Here is a 25,479-nt window from a genome sequence, read left to right as displayed (position 1 = left end):
CCTCTCACCCTTGTATAATCAAAATTGTTTTAGTAACAGCAATTCTGAAATAGTCATAATTTTGGCAACCAAGGATGCCATTAAGGCATCCATTTGCACCTAGGCCAAAATAATTCATTTAGATCAACAGCCTACATATTTATATTTGCAAATGTGAACAGACCGGAATGGAGAAATAATTCACACTCTCCACTGTTTTCAGAATGCCTCAGTCCCATACGAAGCCACTTTTCACTTCCAGCACTTCCGGCTGCTCACAATGGCCTATTGCCATCGTCAGACTGAGCCTCAATCAAACCCCCTACTGGCATGGGAGGTATTCCCACCAGGCCAGATCCATGTTAATCATCCAGAAAACTCAAGGTACATTGGGTACAACCAACCCATAACTACTGAGACATCTATTTGGCTGTTTCAGTAGAACCTATATTGATTAAGACTGCTCTATATACAAGTAGGCATACTGCTGGGCATAAACCAATTTTAAATTAGAAATAAACCATAAGTATGAATATAAATGTAAAAGCACTCACACTGTGTTCTACCCCATGAGCACCTTGGTCATATGGTAATGAGAACCACTTTTGGGTTTTGTTTTATGTGGTCCTTACACGTTACAAAATAAAATATATGGGGCCATCATTTTTACTCGGAAAGCACATCTATCTCAGCTTCTCTCAAATGCCTCAGAATAACCTCCCCAAACTTTTCAGGTAGAGCTTGCTCACCTTCAACCTACACCCAATACCATAAGCCTCTTTCAGTTTGAAATAAAGAATCCTTTAACAAAATAACTCTCATCCCAGTGGAAAAAGGGGAAGCAGGGATGGTAATCCCACCAAATCTAATCTTTCTTCATTCCTCCCACATGGATGGAACTTTGGCCTTGATAGTCTCCCAGGAAGATAAAAGACAACACAGAGGAGAAGGAACTGACCCCATGGGCAGAGGACAGACAGACACACTCTTGGATGCTCAGAGGCCTGCCCGGGACCCACCTCGAGCTCCCGCAGGGCATTGTCACACTCCTTCTGGCCGGGCGCTTGCTGGGTGCACAGTGTGATGAGTTGATTGATGCTCTCTGTCACAGCTCTGTGCCAGAACAGAAAACGTGGGGTGCTTTTGTTTAAAAAAAAAAAATCAACAGCAACTTCTCCAAGGATACTTTGCAGGTTCATTAGAAATACAATGAATTCACTGTATAGCCTTGGGGACCCCAGTAGAGCTCTACTACAAGGCTTTAAACAACCAGAAAAAAAACCACTCCCAGGAAAGACAGAAGGAGACCCCTTACCTTGCTTCCAATTATCCATTTGATTTACCTGTAAATGGTACTGAAAGTTCTCCTAAGGCAGTATGACCACCTTATAATATATTCATAAGGAAGAATTCACAACAATGTTGCAAATAGCAAAGAGATCATATTAACACTGATCATGAGGAGCCCCAAAAGAATAAGATTATCAGAACAACGCTATTTTGGGTAGCCTTGGAGTAGTTTGGAATATCTTGTATATTTTTAGACACAGTGACATATAGTAGTAAACTCTGTCTATAATTTTTAAATCCCCACTTTCCATTAAATTCTATATAATTGACTAGTTCCTAAATGCTATCTCAAAATTATTCTTTAAAATAGCAACTTTCTTTGTTAATACTAATACTTGTATGATTGATTTTACATGTGTTTCTATTCTTCTTAGAACTTAAAAGGCAGCCCAGATATTTTTTTTTCAAGGACTGGAATTCAAATTATTCCAGCACCATTGGTTTAAAAGGCTATCCTTTCTCCATTGAATTGGTTTTGCAATTTTGTTGACAATCAATTGGCTATATTTGTGTAGATCTACTTCTGGATTTTATTTTTTCCCACTGATCTATGTGTCTAACCCTTCGCCAATACCACACCACTTTGATTACTATAGCTTTATACTAATTCTTAAAACGGAATACCTTTGTCTTTAATAAATTTAAAAAAAAAACCAGAGTTGAGATCATTCCCTAAGGGGCTGCTATGAGTAAGGAGCAGACACAGACTGAAACCCATGTCTATCTAACTCAAACTCTTTTTCAGGAGGGTCATAACCAGTCCACACTTCTGGCAGGGCCTGAAACCTATTCATGGTTACTAACCACTGCAGCTAGCAGACAACTACAACAAAAACAAAATAGGGCACATATTGCTGTTAATTATTATCACTGCCTAATATAAAAGATAGCTCATTTTATTAGTTAAATTCACTTTGCAGTTTCCCACAGAATATCAAATTAGATGTAAATGTTGGAATGTACAGTGGTAATCAGCTTAATTACTTGATGAGGAGATATGCTTTGAATTTTAAAATTTAGCCAGGGTGAGGGGAAGAAGAAAATCACTCCTGAACTCAAGAAAGAGCCCCCAACACCGATTTTTGCTACACTAACTCTAATGGTTTATTTATTTGGGGGAAAGTGCTTAATTACGGTGTCACTGGGAAGTACTGTGAGCTCCATGGTGCAAAGCAAAGCAAGGACCCCGGGGATGGCAGGGCAGTCCCCAGTTCCGACCGCTTGGAGGTGCACCCGTGAGCACCCGCTAGAAGCGTCCCTCAGAGGGCCACACAACACGTTCAGTGTGGCCGCCTTCAGATGCACTCAGTGGACAGGCTGATGATGCCAACATGACAAAGGGAAGAGAGTGTCCTGAACTGTGAGGACCTGATCATTTGGAGAATATCACACAGCTTTCCATTTAACTTATTTCTTTCAGTGTTTCCTATTTATCTGCATTTTTAAAAAACCTACCTTTTACGTGAAGATTTTCTATTTAAAAACTAAGGATTTATAATTGATGAATCCAGAGAATAGATCACTGTTCATTGTCTTATTTTTAACTATTGTGTAGATGTAAAATTTTTTTCAAATAAAAATTTCGGAGTTAAAAACAACAACAAAACCTCAACAGACTGAGTTTGTGGTTAGAAAATCTATAAAAGTGCCTGCACAACACTGCAGTCTGAACGAGCCACTTGGGTAACAGTGATCCACGACCGAAGAGCATGATTTAAGTATCATTTATCCACATCACTCATGTTAGCCCCTGGATTACACAGCCAAATTGTCAACGAGGTGGCCCAGAGGCAAATGGTTATATAGATGCGACAATGAAAAATAATATTGTTATGTTTCAAACTACAGCAGTTATTTACAAGAGCAAAAGATTAGAGGCAACACAAATACACCATGATAAAGGATTGACTAAATAAATGTACTGTTCACAACAGAATCCTGGGTGCCCATTAAAAGTCATAATGTATAGGGTGGGGCAAAAATAGGTTTACAGTTGTAAGCAAAACGGAGTTTATTTTGTATTATTATTTAATTATGTATTATTTTTCATATGAACAACTATAAACCTACTTTTGCCCCACACTGTATAATAGTGTAATCCTAATGCCATAAAACAATATTCATGACACATAATTTAGTAAAGTAAAATTTACAAAACAGTATAAACAGTATGAGCCTACAACTGTAAATACATAAAAACTAGAGGCCCAGTGCACAAAATTCATGCACTCGGGGGGTGGGTGGTCCCCCACCCTGGCCTGTGCCCTTTCACAGTACAGGAACCCCACAATCGATTGCTCCAATGAGGTAGGCCCCACCCACCCATCCGGGGCTCCTTGATGGATTGCCCCAAAGAGGTAGGCCAGAGCCGTGGGCCTTGCCTCTGCACCACGCATGCAGCGTCAAGCCCTCACCCACCCACATGCATCCGCTGCACACGCAGCCTCCTGGTATCGCTCACAGCAGCGTGAGGGTGTCACGGCATGAGGGCGTGACGACCACATAGGTTTTTATTAATAGGATGTTTACAGTGATTTTACATTTTTTAAAAATATTTTTTTTATTGATTTCAGAGAGGAAGGGAAAGGAAGAGACAGATAGAAACATCAATAATGAGCGAGAATCATTGATTGGCTGCCTCGTGCACGCCCCCTACTGGGGATTGAGCCCGCAACCCCGGGCATGTGTTATTGACTGGAATCAAACCTGGGAACCTTTGGTCAGCAGGCCAATGTTCTATCCACTTAGCCAAACCAGCTAGGGGTTTATATTTTTATTTTAAAATTTCAGTAAATCTACTAAAAAGTTATGAATCAACCAACTTATCAATAAAAATTTGGCCCAAATTAGCAGCATCTGTTCTATATAAATCCCAAAATGGCCTGAAATGTAGTTATTCTTTCCTACAATATTTAAAACTAGAGGCCTGGTGCACAAAAATTTGTGCACTGGCGGGGGGGCCACGGGGGTGTCCCTCAGCCCGACCTGTGCCCTCTCACAGCCTGGGACAGCTCGGAAGATAACCACCTGCTGGCTTAGGCCTGCTCCCTGGGTGGCAGATGGCAGGCCCTCTGCCGTGCTGCCCCGCCCCACTGCCCGCCGCACACGGCAGGCCCAGCGGGCGGTGGGCGGGGCGCGGGGCGGGTGCATTGCAATCCGCTGTGCCCCACCCCGCCGGCCACCAGGCCGCGCACATGGATGGCAGGCCCGGCGGGCTGAGGGGTGGGACAGGCGGATGGCGGCAGGGTGGGCAGATCGCACTGTGCTGCCCCGCCTACAGTATGCAAATTTAATGGCCATCTTTGTTGGGTTAATTTGCATACTCTTCTGATTGGCTGATGGGCGTAGCAAAGGTATGGTCAATTAACATCTTTGTCTTTTATTAGTGTAGATGATCAAATCTATGCAACTTTATTTTTAAGAATATAAAAAAGTTAAATGACCATAATTCCACCATCTATAGATAGAATTCTCTTGCGTTTTATTCTTTATCTAGGCATATCTAGCCAGTCTCAGTTTTTAAAAAATTGGGATCTATAACCTCAGAGGTTAAAAAGGGGCTTTCTGACATACAAACTGTTTAGTGTTTAGAGATACTGAGTTGATTTACCTAAAGTTTAGGAGCTCTGGTGGGAAATTTTAGCTAGACATGGAACTGGGTTAGGAATGAGAAGAAAATCACCAATTTGTGTTTTTGATTGTGTAGTTAAGGCACTAAATACCCCATAAGAAGCTTGGAGGAAAAAAGCAACATCAGACATTTCCCTCCCTCAAGAGATGAGGTGCTTAGGGAGGGAGTAAATAGCAAACCAAAATCCACCTGCAGTTTTTCTAGCATCTTGCATGCACAAGGCTCAGGACTTAAAAATTACACAGTTGAACTGTTGTTTGATCCAATGATCCCACCTCCAGGAATATATGCTAAGAAACCCAAAACACCAATCAGAAAGAATATATGCACCTATATGTTCATAGCAGTGTTATTTAAAATAGCTAAGATCTGGAAACATCCCAAATGCCCATCAGCAGATGAGTAGATACAAAGGCTGTGGTACATCTACACAGTGGAATACTATCCTATCTAATAAAAGAGAAACATGGTAATTAGCATACGACTGCTACCCTTCCCATTGGCTAATCAGCGAGATATGCAAATTAACTGCCAGCCAAGATGGCGGCCGGCAGCCAGGCAGCTTGAAACTAACATGAGGCTTGCTTGCTTCAGTGACGGAGGACTCCAACATTCCCCGCCTGCCTTGCCGGCCTCTGAGCTTGCAGTTTGAAACATTGTAACAAATATAGAAGCTAAACAAAACCCCAGAAACCTGCTTTCAGCGAGCCTGGGATCTCAGAGCTGGAGTTATATATTGTTTCGATTATAGAACACAAACAAACCAGATACCTGTTTTCAGCAGTGGAGGCCTAAGAGCTGGAGCCTCAGAGCTAAAGCTGGCCCAGAATTAAAAAAAAAGAAAAAAGGAGCAGTTGGGAGCTTCCGTCACCCGCCAGCCTGAAAACAGCCCTCAGCCCCTCATCCAGACTGGCCAGGCACCCCAGTGGGGACCCCCACCCTGAAGGGTGTGTGACCAGCTGCAAACAGCCATCATCCCCTCACCCAGGCTGGCCAGGCACCCCAGTGGGACTCCCACCCTGATCCAGGACACCCTTCAGGGCAAACCAGCCGGCCCCCACCCGGGCACCAGGCCTCTATCCTATATAGTAAAAGGGTAATATGCCTCCCAGCACCGGGATCAGCGTGACAGGGGGCAGCGCCCAAACCCCCTGATCGCCCTGCGGCTCTGTGTGTGACAGGGGGCGGGGCCACAACCTCCCTATCCGCCCTGCTCTGTTCATGACAGGGGAAGGCGCCCCAACCCCCTGATCAGTCCTGCTCTGTGCCTGATAAGGTGGAGCTCCCCAACCCCCTGATCGCCCTGTGGCTCTGTGTGTGACAGGGGGCGGCGCCTCAACCCCCTGATCGGCCCTGCTCTGTGTGTGACAGGGTGCGGCGCCCCAACCTCCCCCCCCCCCCTCCACGGGCCCTGCTCTGTGTGTGACAGGGTAGAGCCATAACCTCCCCATCGGCCCTGCCCTGAGTGTGAGAGTGGCAGCACCCCAACCCCCTGATCGGCCCTGCTCTATGGGTGATAGAGGGCGACGCCCCAACCCCCTGATCCGCCCTGCCCTGAGTGTGACAGGGGATGGTGCCCCAACCCCCTGATCGGCCCTACTCTGTGAGTGACAGGGGGGAGCTCCTCAACCCCCTGATCAGCCCTGCTCTGTGCATGACAGGGGGGACCTCCCCAACCCCCTGATTGACCCTGCTCTGTGCGTGCCAGGGTACGGAGCCCCAACCCCCCTGATGGGCCCTGCTCTGTGTGTGACAGGGGGCAGCGCCCCAACCCCCTGATTGGCCCTGCTCTGTGCATGACAGGGTACGGAGCCCCAACCCCCCTGATGGGCCCTGCTCTGTGTGTGACAGGGGGTGGCGCCGCAACCTCCCCAGCGACCCTGCCTTGAGTGTGACAGGGGGCGGTGCCCCAACACCCCAATCGGCCCTACCCTGAGCGTGACTGAGGGTGGCATCACAACCTCCCAATCCGCGCTGCTCTGTGCATGACAGGGGGCGGCGCCCCAACTCCCCAATTGGCCCTGCTCTGAGCCCGACCAGGGGCTGCACCTAGGGATTGGGCCTGCCCTCTGCCACCCGGGAGCAGGCCTAAGCCAGCAGGTCGTTATCTCCCAAGGGGTCCCAGGCTGTGAGAGGGCACAGGCCGGCTGAGGGACCCCCCCTCCCCCCCGAGTGCACAAATTTTTGTGCACCAGGCCTCTAGTCCTATTAATAAAAGCCCATTTGGTCGTCATGCCCTCATGCTGTGATGCCCTCACGCCGCAACGAGCGACCACCATGAGGGTGCGTGCATAGCGGGCATGCGTGGATTGGTGGGGGCTTGACACTGCGTGGAGGCAGGGCCCGTGGCTCCGCGCAGCAAGGCCTGGGATCCTGAGGCGCAGAGGCAGGACCCCCATCTCCGACCTACCTCTTTGGGGCAATCCATCACGGGGCTCCCACACTGTGAGAGGGCACAGGCCAGGCTGGGGGGACACCCCCCCCCCCAAAGTGCACGAATTTCGTGCACCGAGCCTCTAGTGCAGCTATAAAAAGGATGGATCTCTTACCCTTTGAGGCAACATAGAGACACACCTATGCCAAATGAAATAAACCAGTCAGAGAAAGACAAATAACACATGATCTCATTTATATGTGGAATCTAATTAACAAAATAAACTGACCAACTAAATAGATCAAAAGGCATGGAAGCATGGAACAGACTGATGTATCTCAGAAGGAAGGAGGGAGAGAGGGGCAGAAAGAGCTTAACCAAAGAATTTATATGTATATATTCATTCCCTGTGGTCACAGACAATAGTGTGGTAAAGGCCTGGGGTGGGGCAGAACCTGGGAGGAGGGGGCCATAGTGGGGAAAGGGGAAACATCTGTAAAAATCTCAATAATAAAGATAAAAAATAAATAAGACCAGGCATTTTAGGTCCAGGGAAAAAAAAATGCAATTGAAGTCTGGTTGAAGAGGCAAGACAATGACTAGACAAGGCACAGAAAAGGCGCTGGGGATACAACACCAGGCAGGCCACAATGGATCCTGAACCTCCGGGGGGCAAGATGAATTCCAGACTCACAGGAAGCACGAAAGAGAAGTAATGAAGGCCTTCACCATGGGCACGGATTCCACATGGCAGGGAAGGCTCCACATGGACTGGGGTCAGCCTGAGTGTGACCCTGATTTGGATAAAGGGAAGAGAACATTCTAGAGGAGACCAATAACCAGAAGGTCCAGATGAAGGGACTGGCGGTCTCTAGGGCTGGGAAGGCAGTGGGGCTGAAAATGAGGGCCACAGTGACCCGATCCCTGCTGCTTACCTGCAAGTGCACCTATGCTCAGCACCACTGGGAGGCTGAGATGGCTCAGGCTCCTGGTATATGCCACCTGCCCAAACTCCAGCGGGGCCATCCCTGTGTTATCCGTAATGCACGCCCAGCGCCTGCTCTATCCCACATCCGGCATGCGGTACAAATGTGGATAATGAATACAGCCCGACCTGGGAGAGCTTTATCAAGAGGCGGCTGCCTGACTCACCTGACCTCCTGGGAGCTTGGATGGGAAACCACCCCGGGAGCAGGGCTTGCCAGCACGTGCCAAGAAGCCAGCAGGAATGTGCCAGCATCTTCTTGCAACAGTTCCGTCCTGAGATAATCATTTCACATAATGATTTTTAAGTGCTAACCTGGCTATAAAACCATCAGGCTGGGAACTCCTGGTAGACTGCTGAAAACCAGGACAACATAGGCAAAGAAAGCTTTTTCACTTCAAGTCTTTCGAACCTTTCCTCAATGTCACCACCAGGGGGCCTTCAGGTCCCCACAGAACCAGGTCACCGTAACATTCCTTGGTGGTGGTGGTGATGGTGTGGGGGTCTGTGTTTCCTTCCTTATCTGGCTTTCGAAAGGCCAGTTCTTACTCTCCCCTTCCTCCCACAATTTAAGAAAGTGAACAATACATTCTAAGCTGAAAACTGTAATTCTGAAATGATGCAAAAAACTGAAGAGAATGAAAAACATCTGCGATCAGATACCTGGAAATGTCAATTGCCTTATCCTAAGGTTCTTTGTAGGAAAAAAGAACATTCACAGGAGGGTTTTATACCAGAAACAGCTGCTCAGCACAGTACACATATCCCCCTTCCGCCCCAGCCCTGGGAGAGACTCACTGGAACTATCACAACACACAGCATAAGATGGAAGTGGGAGATGCCAGGATATTTTTCCAGTCTCTAATGGCTCTAGCTATTGCTTGAAGCTAAAGTATGTATTTGGGAATAAATGAAGAAACTCGAGGATTTTCAGAGGCACTGCAATGATAGTGTCTAATCTGCCCCCCCAAAAATAGCACTACAAGCCATGCGGGGACCAGAGCCAGGTTTTCACCATTAGTACATGGCATCGCATATCCTGAGAACTGAGAAGACGTTCAGGATGATGTGCACACCCCCACTTTGCAGACGGGAAAGTTTAGGCAGGTGAGGGACCCGACGATGTAACCTAGTTAGTAAGCAATAAAGCCTGGACTGTAATTCAGGCCTCCTGACTCTGACAACTTAACAAACAGCCTTTGAGCTCCCGGGAGAGAAAGCCATAGAAAAACGAAGGAGTAAACTCATAAGACCAAGTTTAACAATGTAGAATTGAAGCTATGCTTTTTAAAAACCAGTCATCTGCCCATTTTGAAAAGTTCCCAATTAGGCTTTAGATCCAAATTGTTTTGCATTTAATCTCTTCCTGCTGCCAGCTTTCCTGTACATGTGAGGATGCCAAGAAAACCTGCCCACACCACCACAGCAGCAGAAACGCCCTCCCTATTCGGGACAGGAGAGTAAGGTGAGGAGTTTCCTGGTGGTCACGACAGTTTCTCTGCACACTAGCCTTCACTCACTGGATACCGAACTCATAGCCACAGGTGCCCTGGAGCAGGCACTGTATTGTATCACCCACTTCCTGGGTGGGAACAACAGGAAAGAAGAACAATGACATCATCCAAAACGCAGATTCCTGTTTTAATGTACTTCCAAGAACTATTTACTCCCACGGCCACCCCGTTCACCCTAAACAAGAATCGCTCTGCATGGGGCAGACTGAACATGTTTCCATCCATCTAACTAACATTGCTGCCAGGCGGACAGGCAAGTGCTCAAGAAATGAGGACTGGCTAGTTGAGTATCATTTTCTTTTCTTTTAAAAAAATATATTTTTCAGTATTTTCTGAGTTGTTTTTCAACAAGCATATATTGCTTTCATAATCTGAAAAACATAGCACTCTTTTTTAAAAAATTGACTTATAAATCATTGAGGGTCTTAAGTCTAAGCAAGGCCAATGGAAAAGGCTGGAGGAGAAGACAGGTTCCTGCAAACGGGAAAGCACATGAAAATGAGCCAGTTTACTGAAACCCTAGAATTTCCACCACTCCGGGCTCCCCCTCTGACAGCACCAGGGTGACACCAATCCTTTGCACAGCAAAAGCAGCAGGATGCCAGCATATCCGCAAACACCGACCCTGCTTATCAACACATGAGAAGCCCATTTCATTCAGCTCTCACCTTGCAGCTGCAGCGAGGAGGTTTTTCGCATTGGGGGCTCCTGGGTCCACAGAGAGAGACTTGGCAGCTAACAGCAGCTTGCTGGATGCCATAGAGATATTCTTGAGGTTCCCGATCACCTGGATCTGGTCTTCTTTGGTCTGGAAGGTCAAGAGGGGCCAGAGTAACTAGGGATGCTCCATCTCTCCTAGCAAGCGAGCGCTGGGAGCAGCGTCTCGGGATAGAAGCAAGGTATCTACATAGATTGAATTAAGCCCAATTAGTTTGCAGATGCCTAACTTGTTGGGACACTGAGTGGTGTCTACGTTTCCCCAGACAGATACCCAGACCAAGAGTCACAAAACAGGACAGAAATTCCTCCCCAAGTGGGTCAGCCAAGAGCTGTGCTATCTCACAAGTGGAGGCATTAGAGGGAGGGGGAGGGAGGGGGGAGCGACCACGCGCACAGTGCACAGGCCAGGCCACAGGCCAGCGTCTTGCTCAACAATGCTGGAGTTGTCGAGGGGCCGTCTGTCTCAGCCTGGCACAGGCGGCCAGCCCTGTCTCAACAAGCAGAGCTGACTGCATCCCAGAAGTTCCCTGACCCGGGAGAGGGCACATTTCTCACCCTCTGTAGATAACAGAGCAAGAAGCACCCTGGGTAGCTCTGTTAGAGAGATCGCAGGAGCACAGGGGAAACAGCTCTGCAGGCTGACACCAGACCAGTCATGCTCCCTTGTTCTAAACCAGGAGTTTATCTGTTCATCTGGAGGAGGTGATTTTTAATCCTCTGACTCAGTATTAGATACCGTCCCTTTAGATGGGCCCGCCGAACCTCAACAACACGGCTTTTTACTCTATTACCACACTCAAAGCACAGGATGTGGAGCTATACTAATCTCGGCTAAACATTCCCCCCCTCCTCTGACCACCCTCCCTCCAAAAGATGTAAATAAAGTGAAGCATTTTGCTGGAGGTCTGTGGGAATTGTTCCCCACCTCCAAAAATCACCTCACACAGAAGCTGATAGCATCTTGGGGATGCCTCTCCGGTGAGATCACGGAGCTTCCTCAGCGGCAAAAAGAACGCAACAGGGTAGCCTGTGGACAGGTGCACCGTTCCTATTTGCCCAATCGGCCTCAAGGTTGGCCTGTCCGTTGGAGTAGAGAGGTGAGCGTCAGTTCCAGACTGCCCCCCACCACACCCACACACACCCACCTGAGCTTGGCCCGCCATCTCAATGCCAGCATCGAGGAATTCATCGAAATCATCACTGAACTTCCCGGAGGCCGCAGCCAGCTCCCCGCTCTGCCCCCGGGTCGCATGGACCACTTCCCCAGCAGACTGGTTCAGGTCGGCCGCTGCTTGGTTCAGTTCGCTCTGGGCTTCCTGGAACGGCTTCGTGCTTGGAGGTAACTGTGGGGAACAAAAGGCACAGCCCGTGAGAAGTTCCCTTTGCATGAGAGGGATAGAGGAAGGGACTGTGGACAGATTCTCCAGGGATGTGTTCTAAGTCACTGAGGCTGAAGGCTCTGTGCGGCCTGAGCTCACGTTAAATTTGGCCTTCAACATATATGCATTCATTCACCCATTTACATTTATTGAGTACCTATTCAGTGCTAGACACTGTGGTTCTAAAAACAGTAAAACAGCCATCCTCAGGGGCTATGGTCTCCGAAGTGGAAGTGGCACAGTCAGGACTCACACCTGGGCAATCTGCCTCCAGGACTCACTCTCTGAAGCACAGCTCTCTGTTGTCTCTTAGGCGGAAGCTCTCAAACCTTCAGCTCTCCAGAACTAAAACACTGATGCCAGTAACCTCCCACTCCTATTCCTCCAGACTAACAGCCATCCATTTTTATGAGTGGCCTTTGCTCATAATATAGCTTGGCTATAGAACAGAACCGTCACCAGCAGAACTATGACTGTACATGAAAAGTTGCAGAGAGAGGCTAGACCAGCCGTGGGCAAACTACGGCCCGCGGGCCAGATCCGGCCCGTTTGAAATGAATAAAACTATTGAAAAAAAAGACCGTACCCTTTTATGTAATGATGTTTACTTTGAATTTATATTAGTTCACACAAACACTCCATCCATGCTTTTGTTCCGGCCCTCCGGTCCAGTTTAAGAACCCATTGTGGCCCTCGAGTCAAAAAGTTTGCCCACCCCTGGGCTAGACTCTCACTGTCACACCGCCTGCACTGCTTGCACACCTGGCACATGCTGGGTACCAGACAGAAAAGAAACAAAGATAAACAGGCACATGCCTCCCAGAAGGAGGCTCACAGAACAGGGAAGAAAACAGGTCCCAGGTGAAACCCCTCACACTACCTCTCCTTTAGTGAATCTTGGGACACATGTCCCTCCATTGCCTGATCGTCATCATCCCAGATGGCCTGATAAGAAGTCAGATGATCATCTATTCCCTCCTTTCCTGTCTCACTGGGATGACCCAAGAGCAAATGGCAAATGGGTTCCAAGAAAAAGTAAACTTTAAAAGCTCCATCTGGAAACTTCACTGAGCAGAAAGCCAAACAAGGAAAAGGCAGACGGGCAGGAATAGCAGCCTCCAAAAGGAGAGGTTGGCTCTCAGAGGCCCCCTGGGGGAGAGAAGACCCTACTCACACCCGCAGTGAGCTCCATTTCCCAAGGCCCCTTCCCAACCCCAAACCTCTCACCGAGTCCACAAGTAGCTTCTTGCTGGACTCCCCGATGCTCTTCAAGGCCACATCCACATCCTTCTGCCCAGGGAGGCAATTCACGCAGTTATTCAGGGAGTGCGAGACGGCCTTGGCCACCTGCGTACACAGGAGAAAAGCTCTGTAAGAAAGCGGCTTTCCGTACATTTTTGCACGTGTTGGAAATGAGCAGTGACAGTATGCAGAGCTGAAAAAAGATGGGGAAATGGTCCACCAGCATCTTCCTGACACTGTTTACCCTTAAATCTCCTCCTCTGGCCGCTCGCTGCGGTAAATATCCTGTCTTGGCAAAGGGTCTGACACACTGAGACAGTACACCCTGCTTTTCCCCAGAGCCAGGCTAAGTCTGACTCTGCGATTCAAACTCTGAGCTTGCCAATATCATGTCAGGTGCTAAACAAAGATGTCTGATACCAAGAGAAACAGAAAGATTTCCCCTGTTGAGAGCCCTGCAGGGATCACAGAGGTGGAAGCAGGCCTGGAGTTCTCTGGATCACAGTTTATGGGACTGTGGCTGATTCCTGCTCAGTGACCCTCTGAGTCATCAGCCCCAAGCCTCACTGCCCGAGGGCAGGTAGCCCGCTCAGAGCACTTCCAGACCCACCTGGAGGTGCCCACAGGATGCCTTTCAAGCATGTGTGAGGGCTCCCTGTTTGTACTCTTTGGTATCCTCAGTTAAAGGGCAAGACCTTAAGATGTGGGTTATGCCAATCCCTTTAACACATTGTATGCGGGAAACGTATTTATACGTTTTACGTATTTATACGTTCTACCAGTGTAGTAGAGCGCGGGACACGTATTAATACGTTTTTTATAGACTAGCAGAATGCGGGTAACGTATAAATACGTAAACTAAAGTTATCGTAATTTTACTGAACGTTGCCTTTTTTTGCAAAAAATTAGCAAAAATGGCCCACGCCACCTGTAAGCGCGCAATAAAACTACCCGCAAACAAATAATCTAAAGCATCTTCTTCCTAGTGACTGGTGTAGAACTTCGCCCAGAAAGTCTCTAGCCAACTAGGTGCATCAGGTAGTTGAAGACTCCTCCTAAGAGGCAGGAGAGAGTCAGAGTTTAAAACTCCGAGTGGTCAGAGCAAGTACATCCACCTTATCTCCCAGGCTAGGAAGCGGAATACCCTTGAGCATATGTAGGCCCAAAGCAAACAGGTTGTGTCCTGACTCCTAAAGCTCCAAGGGCAGATTTCAACAAAGTAAAGTCCCCCATACTCTCTGTTGGTACATTATGTTGGCTACTAGGCAAGACGTACTAAAGTAGGTATTAAGGCCTGGCTGGTGTGGCTCAGTGGTTGAGCGTCAACCTATGAACCAGGAGGTCAGGGTTTGATTCCTGGCCAGGGCACATGTCCGGGTTTCAGGCTCGATCCCCAGTAGGGGGTGTGCAGGAGGCAGACAATCAATAATTCTCTCATCATTGATGTTTCTCTCTCTCTCTCTCTCTCTGAAATCAATAAAAAAATACTATTTTTTTTTTTCAAAAGTGAGTATCATGTAGGTAAGGGCAGCATTGTTATGGTACTTTGGAAGGTCCTGGAAACACCCACTGAGTAAGTGTTCACACCAGAAGAATGCCCAGGAGGGAGCCTGCTGACACATCCACTTTAGTGACGACCACCATTCCGGGCCTCACCTGGGCCAGCCTCTGCTGACTCTCTGCATCTCCAGGAGCAATCAGGGCCTGCTTGGCTTCTTGGATGAGCATGGCCGAGCCCTCCATCACATCGCGAGCAGAATCTAACATGGCGTGTGCAGCTGCGGGGTCACTCGTTGATGCAGCCACTCCACGGGCAGCCTGGGCCAGTGTCTTCAGAGCTTGGGCCGTCTCTCTAGCTGCCACCCCTGTGGATAAAAGCCATCTAAAGTCATACTTGGGAGTAAACCTCTAGACTGGAGCCTCCTAGAAAGAAGAGTGGCACACCTGAGATCCAGATTCCTTATTATAAAATTTGACTTGCTGTGCTTCTCAAAGAAGTCGCCCACACCACTGGCTCTGGACCAATCCAAGAGAGATATTCTAACAAATGCCATGCTGAAAACTATTTCCCTCTGGTTCCCCTCACCCCCACTGCCCCATTGCTCCTAGACCCAGAACACCAAGTGCATGGGATCACACACAGGAGACTCATTCAAACCCACCTTTCTTCTCAATTGTTTTGATTGGGGCATAAGCTTATCTATATATATAAAACCCTAATGTGCAAATAGACGGGACGGTGAAACAACTGAACAACCAGTTGCTATGATGTGCGTTGACAACCAGGGGGCGTGTGCAGAACATGGTGGGTGTTGGCAGCAGGTGGCAGAGTGCGGAACATGGTGGGTGTTGGCCATGGTGGGATAGTGGAGCAGGTGAGCGGGGGTGCAAGACAAAGGTGGGGCACCAGTTGCTGTCATTGGGGCAAGCCTCTGGTGGTTACTGAAAATTTTTTGCTCCCACATGCTGCGGTCCCGCCCGGCATTTGTACCTGCTGCTGGTGCCGGTCCTGTTTGCACCAGTGGCCGGCCGCGCTGGAGCCGCCACTCACACCCATTGCCAATGCCTGGTGCCGGTCCCATCACTCGGGGCTGTCAGCAGGTGCAAGTGGCGGCTGCCGGCCCTGACAGCCCCGAGGGCTTCTCCACCTACCCCTGCTCCTGAGGGGTGATCAGACAGTAGCCGCCACTCACACTCACTAATGGTACCGGCCCTGCTCACACCCGCTACTGGTGTAGGCCCCAATTGCTCCACACCATCAGCGGGTGCGAGTGGGCCCTGCCAGCGTGTAGGGGCAGCGGCGGCGGTGGCGGGAGCGAGGCTGCCAGCAGACCTGGGACCGGGGTGGTTGCAGGAGGGGCAGGACGGGAGTGTGGAGGATGGGCCAAGACCCGCCCCTGTGCCCACCGCAGCCTCGCGGTCCACAGTTCCTTTCAAGGTGCACCAATTCGTGCATTGGGCGCCTAGTATACAATAAGTGAACATGTCTCCATGGGCAGCTCAGTGACTTTCTACTTCAATATCCATCTACATATATCTGTCCTCCAGATGAAGACATAGAACAATCACATCACTCGTGCCCTTTCCCAGTCAATGTCCTCTCACACCAGAGGTCGTTGCTATTCTAGTTTCTATCACTTTTGCCTGGTTTTACCTGTTCTTAAACTCCACGTTGATGGAACCACACAGTATGTATCCTTTTATATCTGGTTTCTTTCTCGGACCATAATGCTGTGAGAGTCACCCATGTTGTTACCCATAGCCGTTCATTCCGTTTTCTTGATGTGTAGTATTCCATTTACATGAACACATCAACATCTGTTTATGCATTCTTCTGCTGATGGACATTTGGATTGTTTTCTGTTTGGGCTACTATAAATAAAGCTACCAAGAAGTTCTTGTACATGCATTTAAGTTGACATATGGAATTGTTTTTTTAAAATATAAACGTAGAAACACAATTGCTGGGTCACAGAGTAAGTGTAAATTTAGAAGTACTACAAAGCTTTTTTTCGGAATGTTTTTTACCATGATGCACTCCACCAGCAATGTATGAGAGTTCCAGTTGCTCTGCATCCTAGGTGAAACTTGCTATTGTCAGATTTTTTACTTTAGCCATTCTGGTGGGTGTGCAGGTGCCTCTCCCTGAGGATTAATTTTTATATCTCTAGTGAGTAATGATATTGAGCACTTTCTCACTTAATGGCCATTGGGATCTCCTCTTTTGTGAGAGGCCTGTTCACCTTTCAATTCACTCCTACAGATGCTGGGATTTGGTGATAAACTACGAGTATAAACTGCTCCTTAAAAACTCTGGCGCCACTTCCTGCAGGATGAACATGAGCCTTCCTACACGGCACCTAGTCCTTTGCAACCCAAGAAGAGGATGACGACTGGGAATGCTCAGAGCACGTGACAAAGGCACCTGAGAATCCCGAGGCTACAGAAGAGCCGACCTTAGAGCTCATCTCTGAACCGTCTCATAGACGAGGCCCAGCACTTGTCCATGAACACGCTTTTAGAGGCAGCACCAGAGCCAGACCTGAGGTCTTCTAACTTCTAGGTCAGACTCTCTGCACAGTGCTCTCTGAGATAGAGAACAATGAGGGATCTTGTTAAAGCATATAACATCGGCATGAAAAATACACAAATCAATTTTTTCTAAAGGCTTTGGCTGGACGGTCTCTGGGGGCCACTGCGTGTGGCCGTTACCAGCCACTGCTTCGGCTGAATCGACAGACACGGCGGGTGGTCCTCTTCTTGTTGAGGATGATGAGGGCCCGTAACACAATGAAGAGTGCAAAAGGCCCAGCTCCAGAAGACAAGACAACTGTACAGCACTGCAGACTTGCTGACCTGTAAATGTTAGTAAGCCACACAGCTGGGACATAACTCTACAACCTAAGCAAGGCAGGTTACAAAACCGCAGTCCACTGCTTCTCACATGGCACTTCCGTGTGCAACACGCAGAATCAAAGACTTTGAACAAAGTGCTTTCTGAGGCAGAGGAGAAGGCCAGGAGAGAAAACACGAAGATAATAAAGCGAAGGTGGCGGAGAGAAGCAAGCTGCATAAAACAGCCATTCTACTTTACAGTTAAGCTCGGGCCCAGGCCGGAAGGATTCCCTGTGCAGAAGGGCTGCAGAGGAGGTGTGGTTAAGACCTCACCTAGCTCTGGCTCTGCTGCTCGTTAGCTGGGCGGCCTAGACTGTTGCCTCAGTTTCCCACAAGTGTTAGGGGAAGCTGAGATCACAGCTCTGACTGTTGAAAATCATAGCCTGTGGCTTTTAGATCCCTCCTCTTTGTCGTATGAACTGAATCCATTTCTATTAGAGGTGTATATGACTTTGGAAGAATAAAAACATTTATCATATACAATAAGGAAAGTCATGTTTATGCAAAAGTCATTTACTGAAACAAGACCATTTTTTTAAAAGGCAGAAACCAGAGGAACGGAGTTCTGCAAGCTGATGCTTGTCCATCCACATGTTTTCTACCAAGGACTCAGCATGAAACCTCAGGGCACATCCCGGGTTCTCTTTGGAGGGGTCAGGTTTCCCAGGAAGAGGAGGCCACACCATCAAAAGGATGGAACAAGGCCGCCAGAGGCTGGGAGCCCAGGGAACATCTCGGGCTGTCCATGGCAGATTTCACAGCAGCATCCACAAAGTAAGGAAGAGAATCGTCAGAGCTGGTCCTCAAGCAAACACCACCCTCCAAATGAGACTGCTCCACAGTCAGGCGCGCACTACCGTGCCGGAGCTGCCGTGGGAAACAGGAAAGCCGGCCACTGTTTCAAACCCACAGTCCTTTGAAGACACACATCACTTCCCCAGAATTCTTGCCTCCTGGGTCTTAAATTACATTCGGTAACAGAGTCTTAAGAAGCCACGTCCGTGATATAAAAGATAGTGGGATTTTTTGTAGTTATTCTTGATCAGAATTCATGTAGATTGTGTGTAGACAGCATTAGACCACATAGCAAACTCACAAGGTTAAAACCAAGCATGGCAGAGTTTTCATCTGTCCCAAGGGATGTGGAAAGGCATCTGCCTATGGAATTGTATCCGGCTGATCAGAAATACATTTGGAATACTGCACTGGCCAAACAAATGCATGTCTGCGTTAGAATCCAGCCCTGTGGCAGCTTCTGTAACTTCTGAGTCCCACACACCTTGACCGTGGACCAGGGAACTGAGGCCCAGAGCGAGGCTGCCATTCGCTCTCTCTCCTTGCTTCCCATCCATTCTTTAACTTTCCTGCCTTCAACAGGGAGAGCAGGGCCCTGTTCTTCCTAAAGCCAGTGGGTGTTCCTTAAGTCTCTCGTAGGTAACTGTCTGGGCAGCAACTACCTCTCTAGCTCTAGAGACATCCCTCTCTCCGAGTTTCCTCTCTCCAGGGCTGCATGTTCTCATTTCTTTTGAAGGTTTCTATTGCTCGGCCTTCTTCAATATATTTGAGCGCCTCACGGTTCCATCTGATATACTTTTCTCACCCTACCACTCCCCTCCCCCCGCCCCAGGCAAATATATCTCCACTGTTTCAATCATTATAATTTTATTAAACATTAACACATCTTCATCTCTATCCCAGCCTTCTCTACTGAGGTCCAGAGGCAAATATCTAGCTGCCTAATGGGTACTTCTACTTGGATATGCTGCAGCCACTTCAAACAGAGAGCATCTGAAGTGAACCTGGCATCCAGCATGCCCGCCAATGGTCCTGCATTTCCATCGCAGGGATTCCAACATCTCCTTGTTCATCTATCAGGCCGTGGTACAAGCTGTCCTTCCTTACTCCCATCCTGCCACTCCCAGCCAGTCACCAACGGTCAGGTCTCTCTTTAACCCGCCTCTTCGCCTTCACTACCACCCCTCATGCGGATGCATGCAATAGCCTTCTCACTGGTCTCCCTGCCTCCAAACTTTGTTTCCCTCCAACTTATTTGCCCACAAGAGGAAGAGCAACTTCTCTAAAAGGCAATGTAAACTGTATCCGTGGGGGAAAACTCTTCAATGTTTTCACATGCTCTTAGGTTAAATTTCAAATGACTCAAATTGGCGTAGGAGGCCTTTAGGATCAGACCCCCCAGCCTACCTTTCCAGCCTTATCCTCTCACGCCTCCCCTCCTTGCCTTTTGCTGGACCCTTTCTCAGTTCATTTGGTCAGCCTTCCTTTCTCTCTCACCTTTGGGACTTCATAGGTGCTGTTCCCACTGCCAAAATGAATGGCGCTACCTTTAGGTGGTTTTTCAGACACCAGCGAGACAGTCTGTCATCCTGAATGTTATCAGTGTCAGATGATGTAAGGTGTAAAACAGTCTTTGCTCCATTAACAATGCATTTCATCATCCAGACAAATTCTGGCAAGGTTTCAGGAAAGTTTAGAAATTCTTGAAACTTAAACCTCTCCTATGCCCTATGCTTTTAAGAATTTATATATACTTTTCCTTCTCCTTGAATGCTTAATGAGCCCTAAACAATCCTTAAAACCCCAGGTGTCAACTCCACTCTGAAAATGTCCCTTACCCTCCCATTAACAGAACTGTACATTCTTTTCTTTGCAGGCACTATATTATGTTGTGCCATAACTCCTACTGTGCTCTTATTTTCCAAGCAATAAATGCACATAGCTATTTTAAAAATGAAAGAGGATTTTGCTTATAGTAATGGCCGAATAACTTATTGCAGATGAACCATCTCTCAGAAAAACCACTAGAAACACTGGAAAAACATACATACAAAAACATCTGTTTGAAGGCATTGTAAAGACACCAAGGCATGAGCTTTACCTTGATGAGTAAACAAAGAATGAAAGCACAGAGAAGTGAGTGCAATGTTGCATTTGTCCTCAAGGCATTTTTAAATTTGTAAACTATCGTCCAGAAGCTGAGAAGCTGAGCAGAGCTTCCTGAAATCTCATGGGTCTGGGAAGATAATAAAAGCACAGTTCTGAGCCCAAGAAACAGTGATGTCCTGGTAAACACCACAGATGTTTGGATGGGAGGCACAAAGGACTCCCCGCTAAAAGGAAAGCTGGAAATAGACTGCACTATCTCCAATCAGTTCAGTCCCTCTTCATATTACGGTGATCTGCCCCTATCTTAACCACCTGCTGGGAGCAAAGAATAATCCTCTGTACGGAAAGAAACACAAGCTGGAGCCTCAAATTATCTCTACAATGTAAATGCCAATGATTAGCAATATAGATAGATAGATAGATAGATAGATAGATAGATAGATAGATAGATAGATACATATATCTATATAGATATAGATATAGATATAGATATAGATAATATAGTTATGTTGATATATAGATATATATCTCACACCAGGAGGTAAAGACCAGTGGCTGAAAACAAAGAGGAGAAAAAACCCAGACAATACAAACAGGTCCATACATGATTCTGATATTGGAATTATTGGGACTGGACATTTAATAACTGCGATAAAGATGTTGAAGAAATTCGATGATAAGAGAGAGAGTTCCAGCAGGGAAATGGAAACGATAAGAAAACAATCAAATGGCTCTAATAATGCTGAAATATATGATATTTAAAATAAAAAACTCCACAGAAGGGGATGAAAGCAGAATAAACACAACTAAAGAGAAAAATCATGAGCTGCAGATAAATCAAAAGAAAAAATCAAGAATGAAGCAAAAAGAAGAAAAGGTGGATCCTGGCTGGGTGACTCAGTTGGAGCGTTGTCCTGTACACCAAAAGCTTACAGGTTCAATTTTCAGTCAGAGCACCTGCCTAGGTTGTGGGTTCGATACCGGTCAGGGCACATATGGGAGGCAACCAATCAATGTTTCTCTCTCACATCAGTGTGTGTGTGTGTGTGTGTCCCTTCCTCCCTCTCTAAAATAAATAAAAAACATATCGTCACGGGAGGATTAAAAAATAATAAGAAAAATTATGGAAAATATAGAAAAGAGCATAGGAGACACACCAAACAGTGAAAATGACTAACTTAAGTGGTAACTGAACTCTACAAAGAAGACAAAAAAAGGGGAGGGGGAGCAGAAGCAATATTTGAAGATACAATGGTTGAAAGTTTTAAAAAAAAAAGCTTTGGTAAGACAACAAATCCCACTTTTAAGAAGTACTACAACCCAAAGCAGGATAAATATGCAAGAAAATTCCTCTGGGGACATTGCTTGAAAATCAAAGGCTGAGAAAATTCAAAAAGCAAGTAGAGGGGAAAAATAAAATCACATTACCTTTAGAAGAGTAAACTGACAGCTGACTTCACAAGAGAAATAAAGGAAGCCAGAGGACAATGGAATAACATCTTCAAAGGCTGGAAGAAAATAACTGCCAACCTAAAATTTTATAGTAATTGAAATTATCCACCAAAATTAAAGGCTAAACAAAGGCATTTTTAGAAAAACAAAAACTGAAGGAATTGGTCACAGTAGACTCAGAGTAAAGGGAATAATGAAAGAAGGTCTTCATGTAGAATGGAAATAAGCCCAGGTGGAAGAACAGAGAGATATAGGAAGGAATGAAGAGCAATGGAGATAAACATGGGAGTGAATCAATCTATACCTGCTGCAGGAAGCAATACTGAGCCTGAACTGAGGAATTAAAATGTATGTGGAATTAAAACACACAGCAATGAATGAGTTGGAAAAAATGTAAATATAATTTAAGTGTCCCAAGATTCTTGCACTGTCTGGAAAGAGGTAAACATGGTAAATTATATTAGACTTTAAAAAACTGTAATACTCAATGAATGTACAACTAACAAGTTAATCAAAGGGAGAGAAATAGAATTGAACAAATACATATAAATCTTAAAGAAAGCAAGAAAGGGGAGAAAAAGGAACCTAGAACAGCTAGGACATAAAGAAAATAGTAGGATGATAGAATCAAACTCCAATATGATCAGTAATTGCAGTATATGTAAATAGATCAAATATCCCAATTGGGAAAAAAAGACTGTCACACAAAATAAGAACTTCTCCCTCCACCAAAGAGCAGCTACATGATACTGACAGGATATACATTAAATATAAGCACTCAGAAAAGTTCAAAGTAAAAGGATGGGAAAGGATGCATCATGCACACTATAATGAAAAAGAGTCTATGCAGAAAACTATATAACAGTACTGAGAGAAAGGAAAATCTAAATAAATGGAAGAACATGCCCCATTCACAGATTAGAAGACTGTGATAAAAAGTCAATAATTTGTCATTTACCCCAAACTGATTCATGTAACTTCAATTAAAAAAAAAACACAGGGTATTTGGGGTGGGTGGGTAGAAACTGACAGGCTGATTCTAGAACTGATGTGGAATATGGAGGGCCAAGAATAGTCAATACTAACCTGAGGAAGAACAACAGTGTTGGAGGACTTACATTATTAGATATTAACACTCAGTATATATAAAACTGTAGTAATTAGGAAAGTGTGATACTAAGAACAGGCAATTAAAGCAATGGAAAAGAAACAAAAGGTCAGAGACCGACTTGCACATACATGTGCTCATTTAATTTATAATGAAGTGGCACTACAGACTACTGGGTTTCAAAAAGTAGTGCTGGGTCAAATGCATAAACATGTGGGGGAAAAAAAACTAAAGCAGGACCCTATTTGCACGTCTACAAAACTCAATTCCAGATTGACTACACTTCTAAATGTAAGGAGTAAAACAATAAAACTTCTAGACTGTAACAGAGGAGAATATCTTCATGATTTTGGAAAGGCACAATTTTAAGTACTAACTTAAAGGAAAAAGTACTAAACATAAAGGAAAAGAAGTGTAAACTGGACTATTTTAAAATTTAAATTTTGTTTTTCAGCAAACACCTTTATGAGAGTGAAAAGGTAAGCCAAGACACAAGAATATACCTAAGCCACATGGAATTCATACAAACAAATAAGAAAAGGATAGAAAATTCAAATTTTTAAAAATGTACAAAAGACATGAACAGGCACTTCACAAAAGAAGTTACCCAAATGGCCAATGAAAAGGTCCTCAGCTGCACCATTCCTCAGGGAAACACAAATTCAAACCACAATGTGCCGCTGCTCCACACTCAGCAGAATGGCCATGGCTGACAACACCAAGTGGTGACAAGGCTACAGGACAACTGGGTCCTTCGTTACTGCTGGAAGGAGCTTAGCCGAATAGCTGCACAGTCCATGACCCAGCAATGCCACTGAGCTGCTGAAAATGTTCCATTACTTGATCTTGATGGTGGTTTGGGGGTGCATTATATTTGTGATAACTCATAAAGGTATACATTTAGGATGTATGCTCTCTTCTGGATGTATAGTTACTTCAAGAGTAATGTATATCTCAAACAAACAAAAAACGTCAAGCAGTGGCACAGAATAACAAAAGCAACAATCCATACCCACTCCTCCCCGATTCCTACTCCTAGAGCCACTCAGTTCTTTATGCTTTCTTCTGATTAATGTCATATTTTCAAGCAATGGGCTTACATTGAAACTCCTGTTTCCATTTCAGATAGCTACAGCTGTCCTCCTGGGTCTACTTCTGACTGCACGAACATTTCCTTTCTTTTACAACCTGGAGTTTTTCCTAAAGTGGGTCGCTACACAATCTGTTCCTTACAGTGTACTCCTGCCGTCTCCAGTACTCAACCACCCCTCTCCCTGCAGACCTTGAGGCTTTTATTTATTTGGCTCTTTCAGTTATTACTGATCTATCTCCTTCCATCGTTGAAAATTTCATTGATATCTTATTTGTTGTAATCTCCTCTTTTATTCTCTTTGACCTTTTTGCCTCCCCCTTTCTTTAGTGAGATTTCAAGAGTCATGCACAGGTAGTCCCAGAAGTTTATAATTACTGTTTGCTTATAGTCTAATAGGGGTGTGATCCACTAATAGTTTTTTTGGGGGGGTCATATTTTATTAGGTTTTTGTGTGCAGAGCATTAAGCCAAGTAACAAGCATGTGGAAAGTCCTTGAAAACGGTGTTGAGCTGCTAAAAAAAAAGTCAGGTTCACCGTAATGTCAATGAATTCCCACCCGGCAGTCTGCATGGCATCGGGACGGGCGTGAGTCTCACCTGTGTAGTGCTCATTGCCTTGAGCAGCACAGGTCAGGAGCTGCGCCATGGAGGAGCCCACCGCTTTAGATGTACTTCCCAGGTCCTGAGCACATTTTTCCAGCTGCAAGAATATTCAAGCGGGGAGGGAACTTAGAAGAAAAAACATACCCAATGAAATCTTAGCATAAAAATAATGCAGACCAAACTCAGGGCCTTAGCTCTTTCCCAACAAATGCACTAGTGGCGCAAAGAAGTGGGGTGATGGCGGGGGGAGGGGGAGAGGACCCTGCTCCCCTGCTCCAAGCGCGAACTATGAGGGATTAGGTAAGTTACGAACCTCTCCAAGCCTCAGCTTCTTAAGATGGTAATACCTAGCTCAGAAGGTGTGCAGAGAATTAATGTACATACTCAACAAATGGTAGCTATTAGTATTATCCTTTAGAGCTAATTTAGAAAGTCTGCAACAAATCCTTAGTGAGAATTAATTATCCCTTGGCAGGAAACGGGCAGACATCCAGCGGTACCACCTTCCTGGCCTGTGGGACCATTAACATTGCTCAATTTGATCATTATACTTTGAGGAGCTCTAACCAGAAGGAAATGCAATAGAAATGGAGGTTTGGAGTGGTAAATGAGATTATGAAAATGGGCAAAGTGCTTGCTTCCCATGAACAGCATGTCATCTTGCTTTGTAAACGGAATAAATAATTCATGGAACAAAGTCAGTGAAGGCCTGGGGTCTGGGTAATTACTTGATTACTAGATGAGGACAATG

The 25,479-nt window shown here is 46.1% G+C and overlaps 1 protein-coding gene across 6 annotated transcripts in view; it reads right to left on the bottom strand.

Annotated features, from left to right (window-relative positions):
- The window catches only part of TLN2 (talin 2), a 420,556-nt gene that overhangs the window by 92,215 nt on the left and 302,862 nt on the right, over nucleotides 1-25,479 (bottom strand). For all 6 annotated transcript variants that reach the window (XM_036303702.1, XM_036303691.1, XM_036303681.1 and 3 more), the window contains 6 exons: nucleotides 24,723-24,825; nucleotides 14,831-15,039; nucleotides 13,160-13,279; nucleotides 11,699-11,896; nucleotides 10,502-10,641; nucleotides 999-1,092 (listed from right to left, as the gene is read on the bottom strand). In XM_036303702.1, the coding sequence (XP_036159595.1) occupies nucleotides 999-1,092; nucleotides 10,502-10,641; nucleotides 11,699-11,896; nucleotides 13,160-13,279; nucleotides 14,831-15,039; nucleotides 24,723-24,825 (864 nt within the window). The remainder of the gene's footprint in view (nucleotides 1-998; nucleotides 1,093-10,501; nucleotides 10,642-11,698; nucleotides 11,897-13,159; nucleotides 13,280-14,830; nucleotides 15,040-24,722; nucleotides 24,826-25,479) is intronic.

Source organism: Myotis myotis, unplaced genomic scaffold (genome assembly GCF_014108235.1).
Source record: "Myotis myotis isolate mMyoMyo1 unplaced genomic scaffold, mMyoMyo1.p scaffold_m19_p_1, whole genome shotgun sequence".
NCBI classification, from domain to species: domain Eukaryota; kingdom Metazoa; phylum Chordata; class Mammalia; order Chiroptera; family Vespertilionidae; genus Myotis; species Myotis myotis.
Note: the sequence above shows the minus strand (reverse complement) of the source record. Positions and strands in the feature narration are given on the sequence as shown.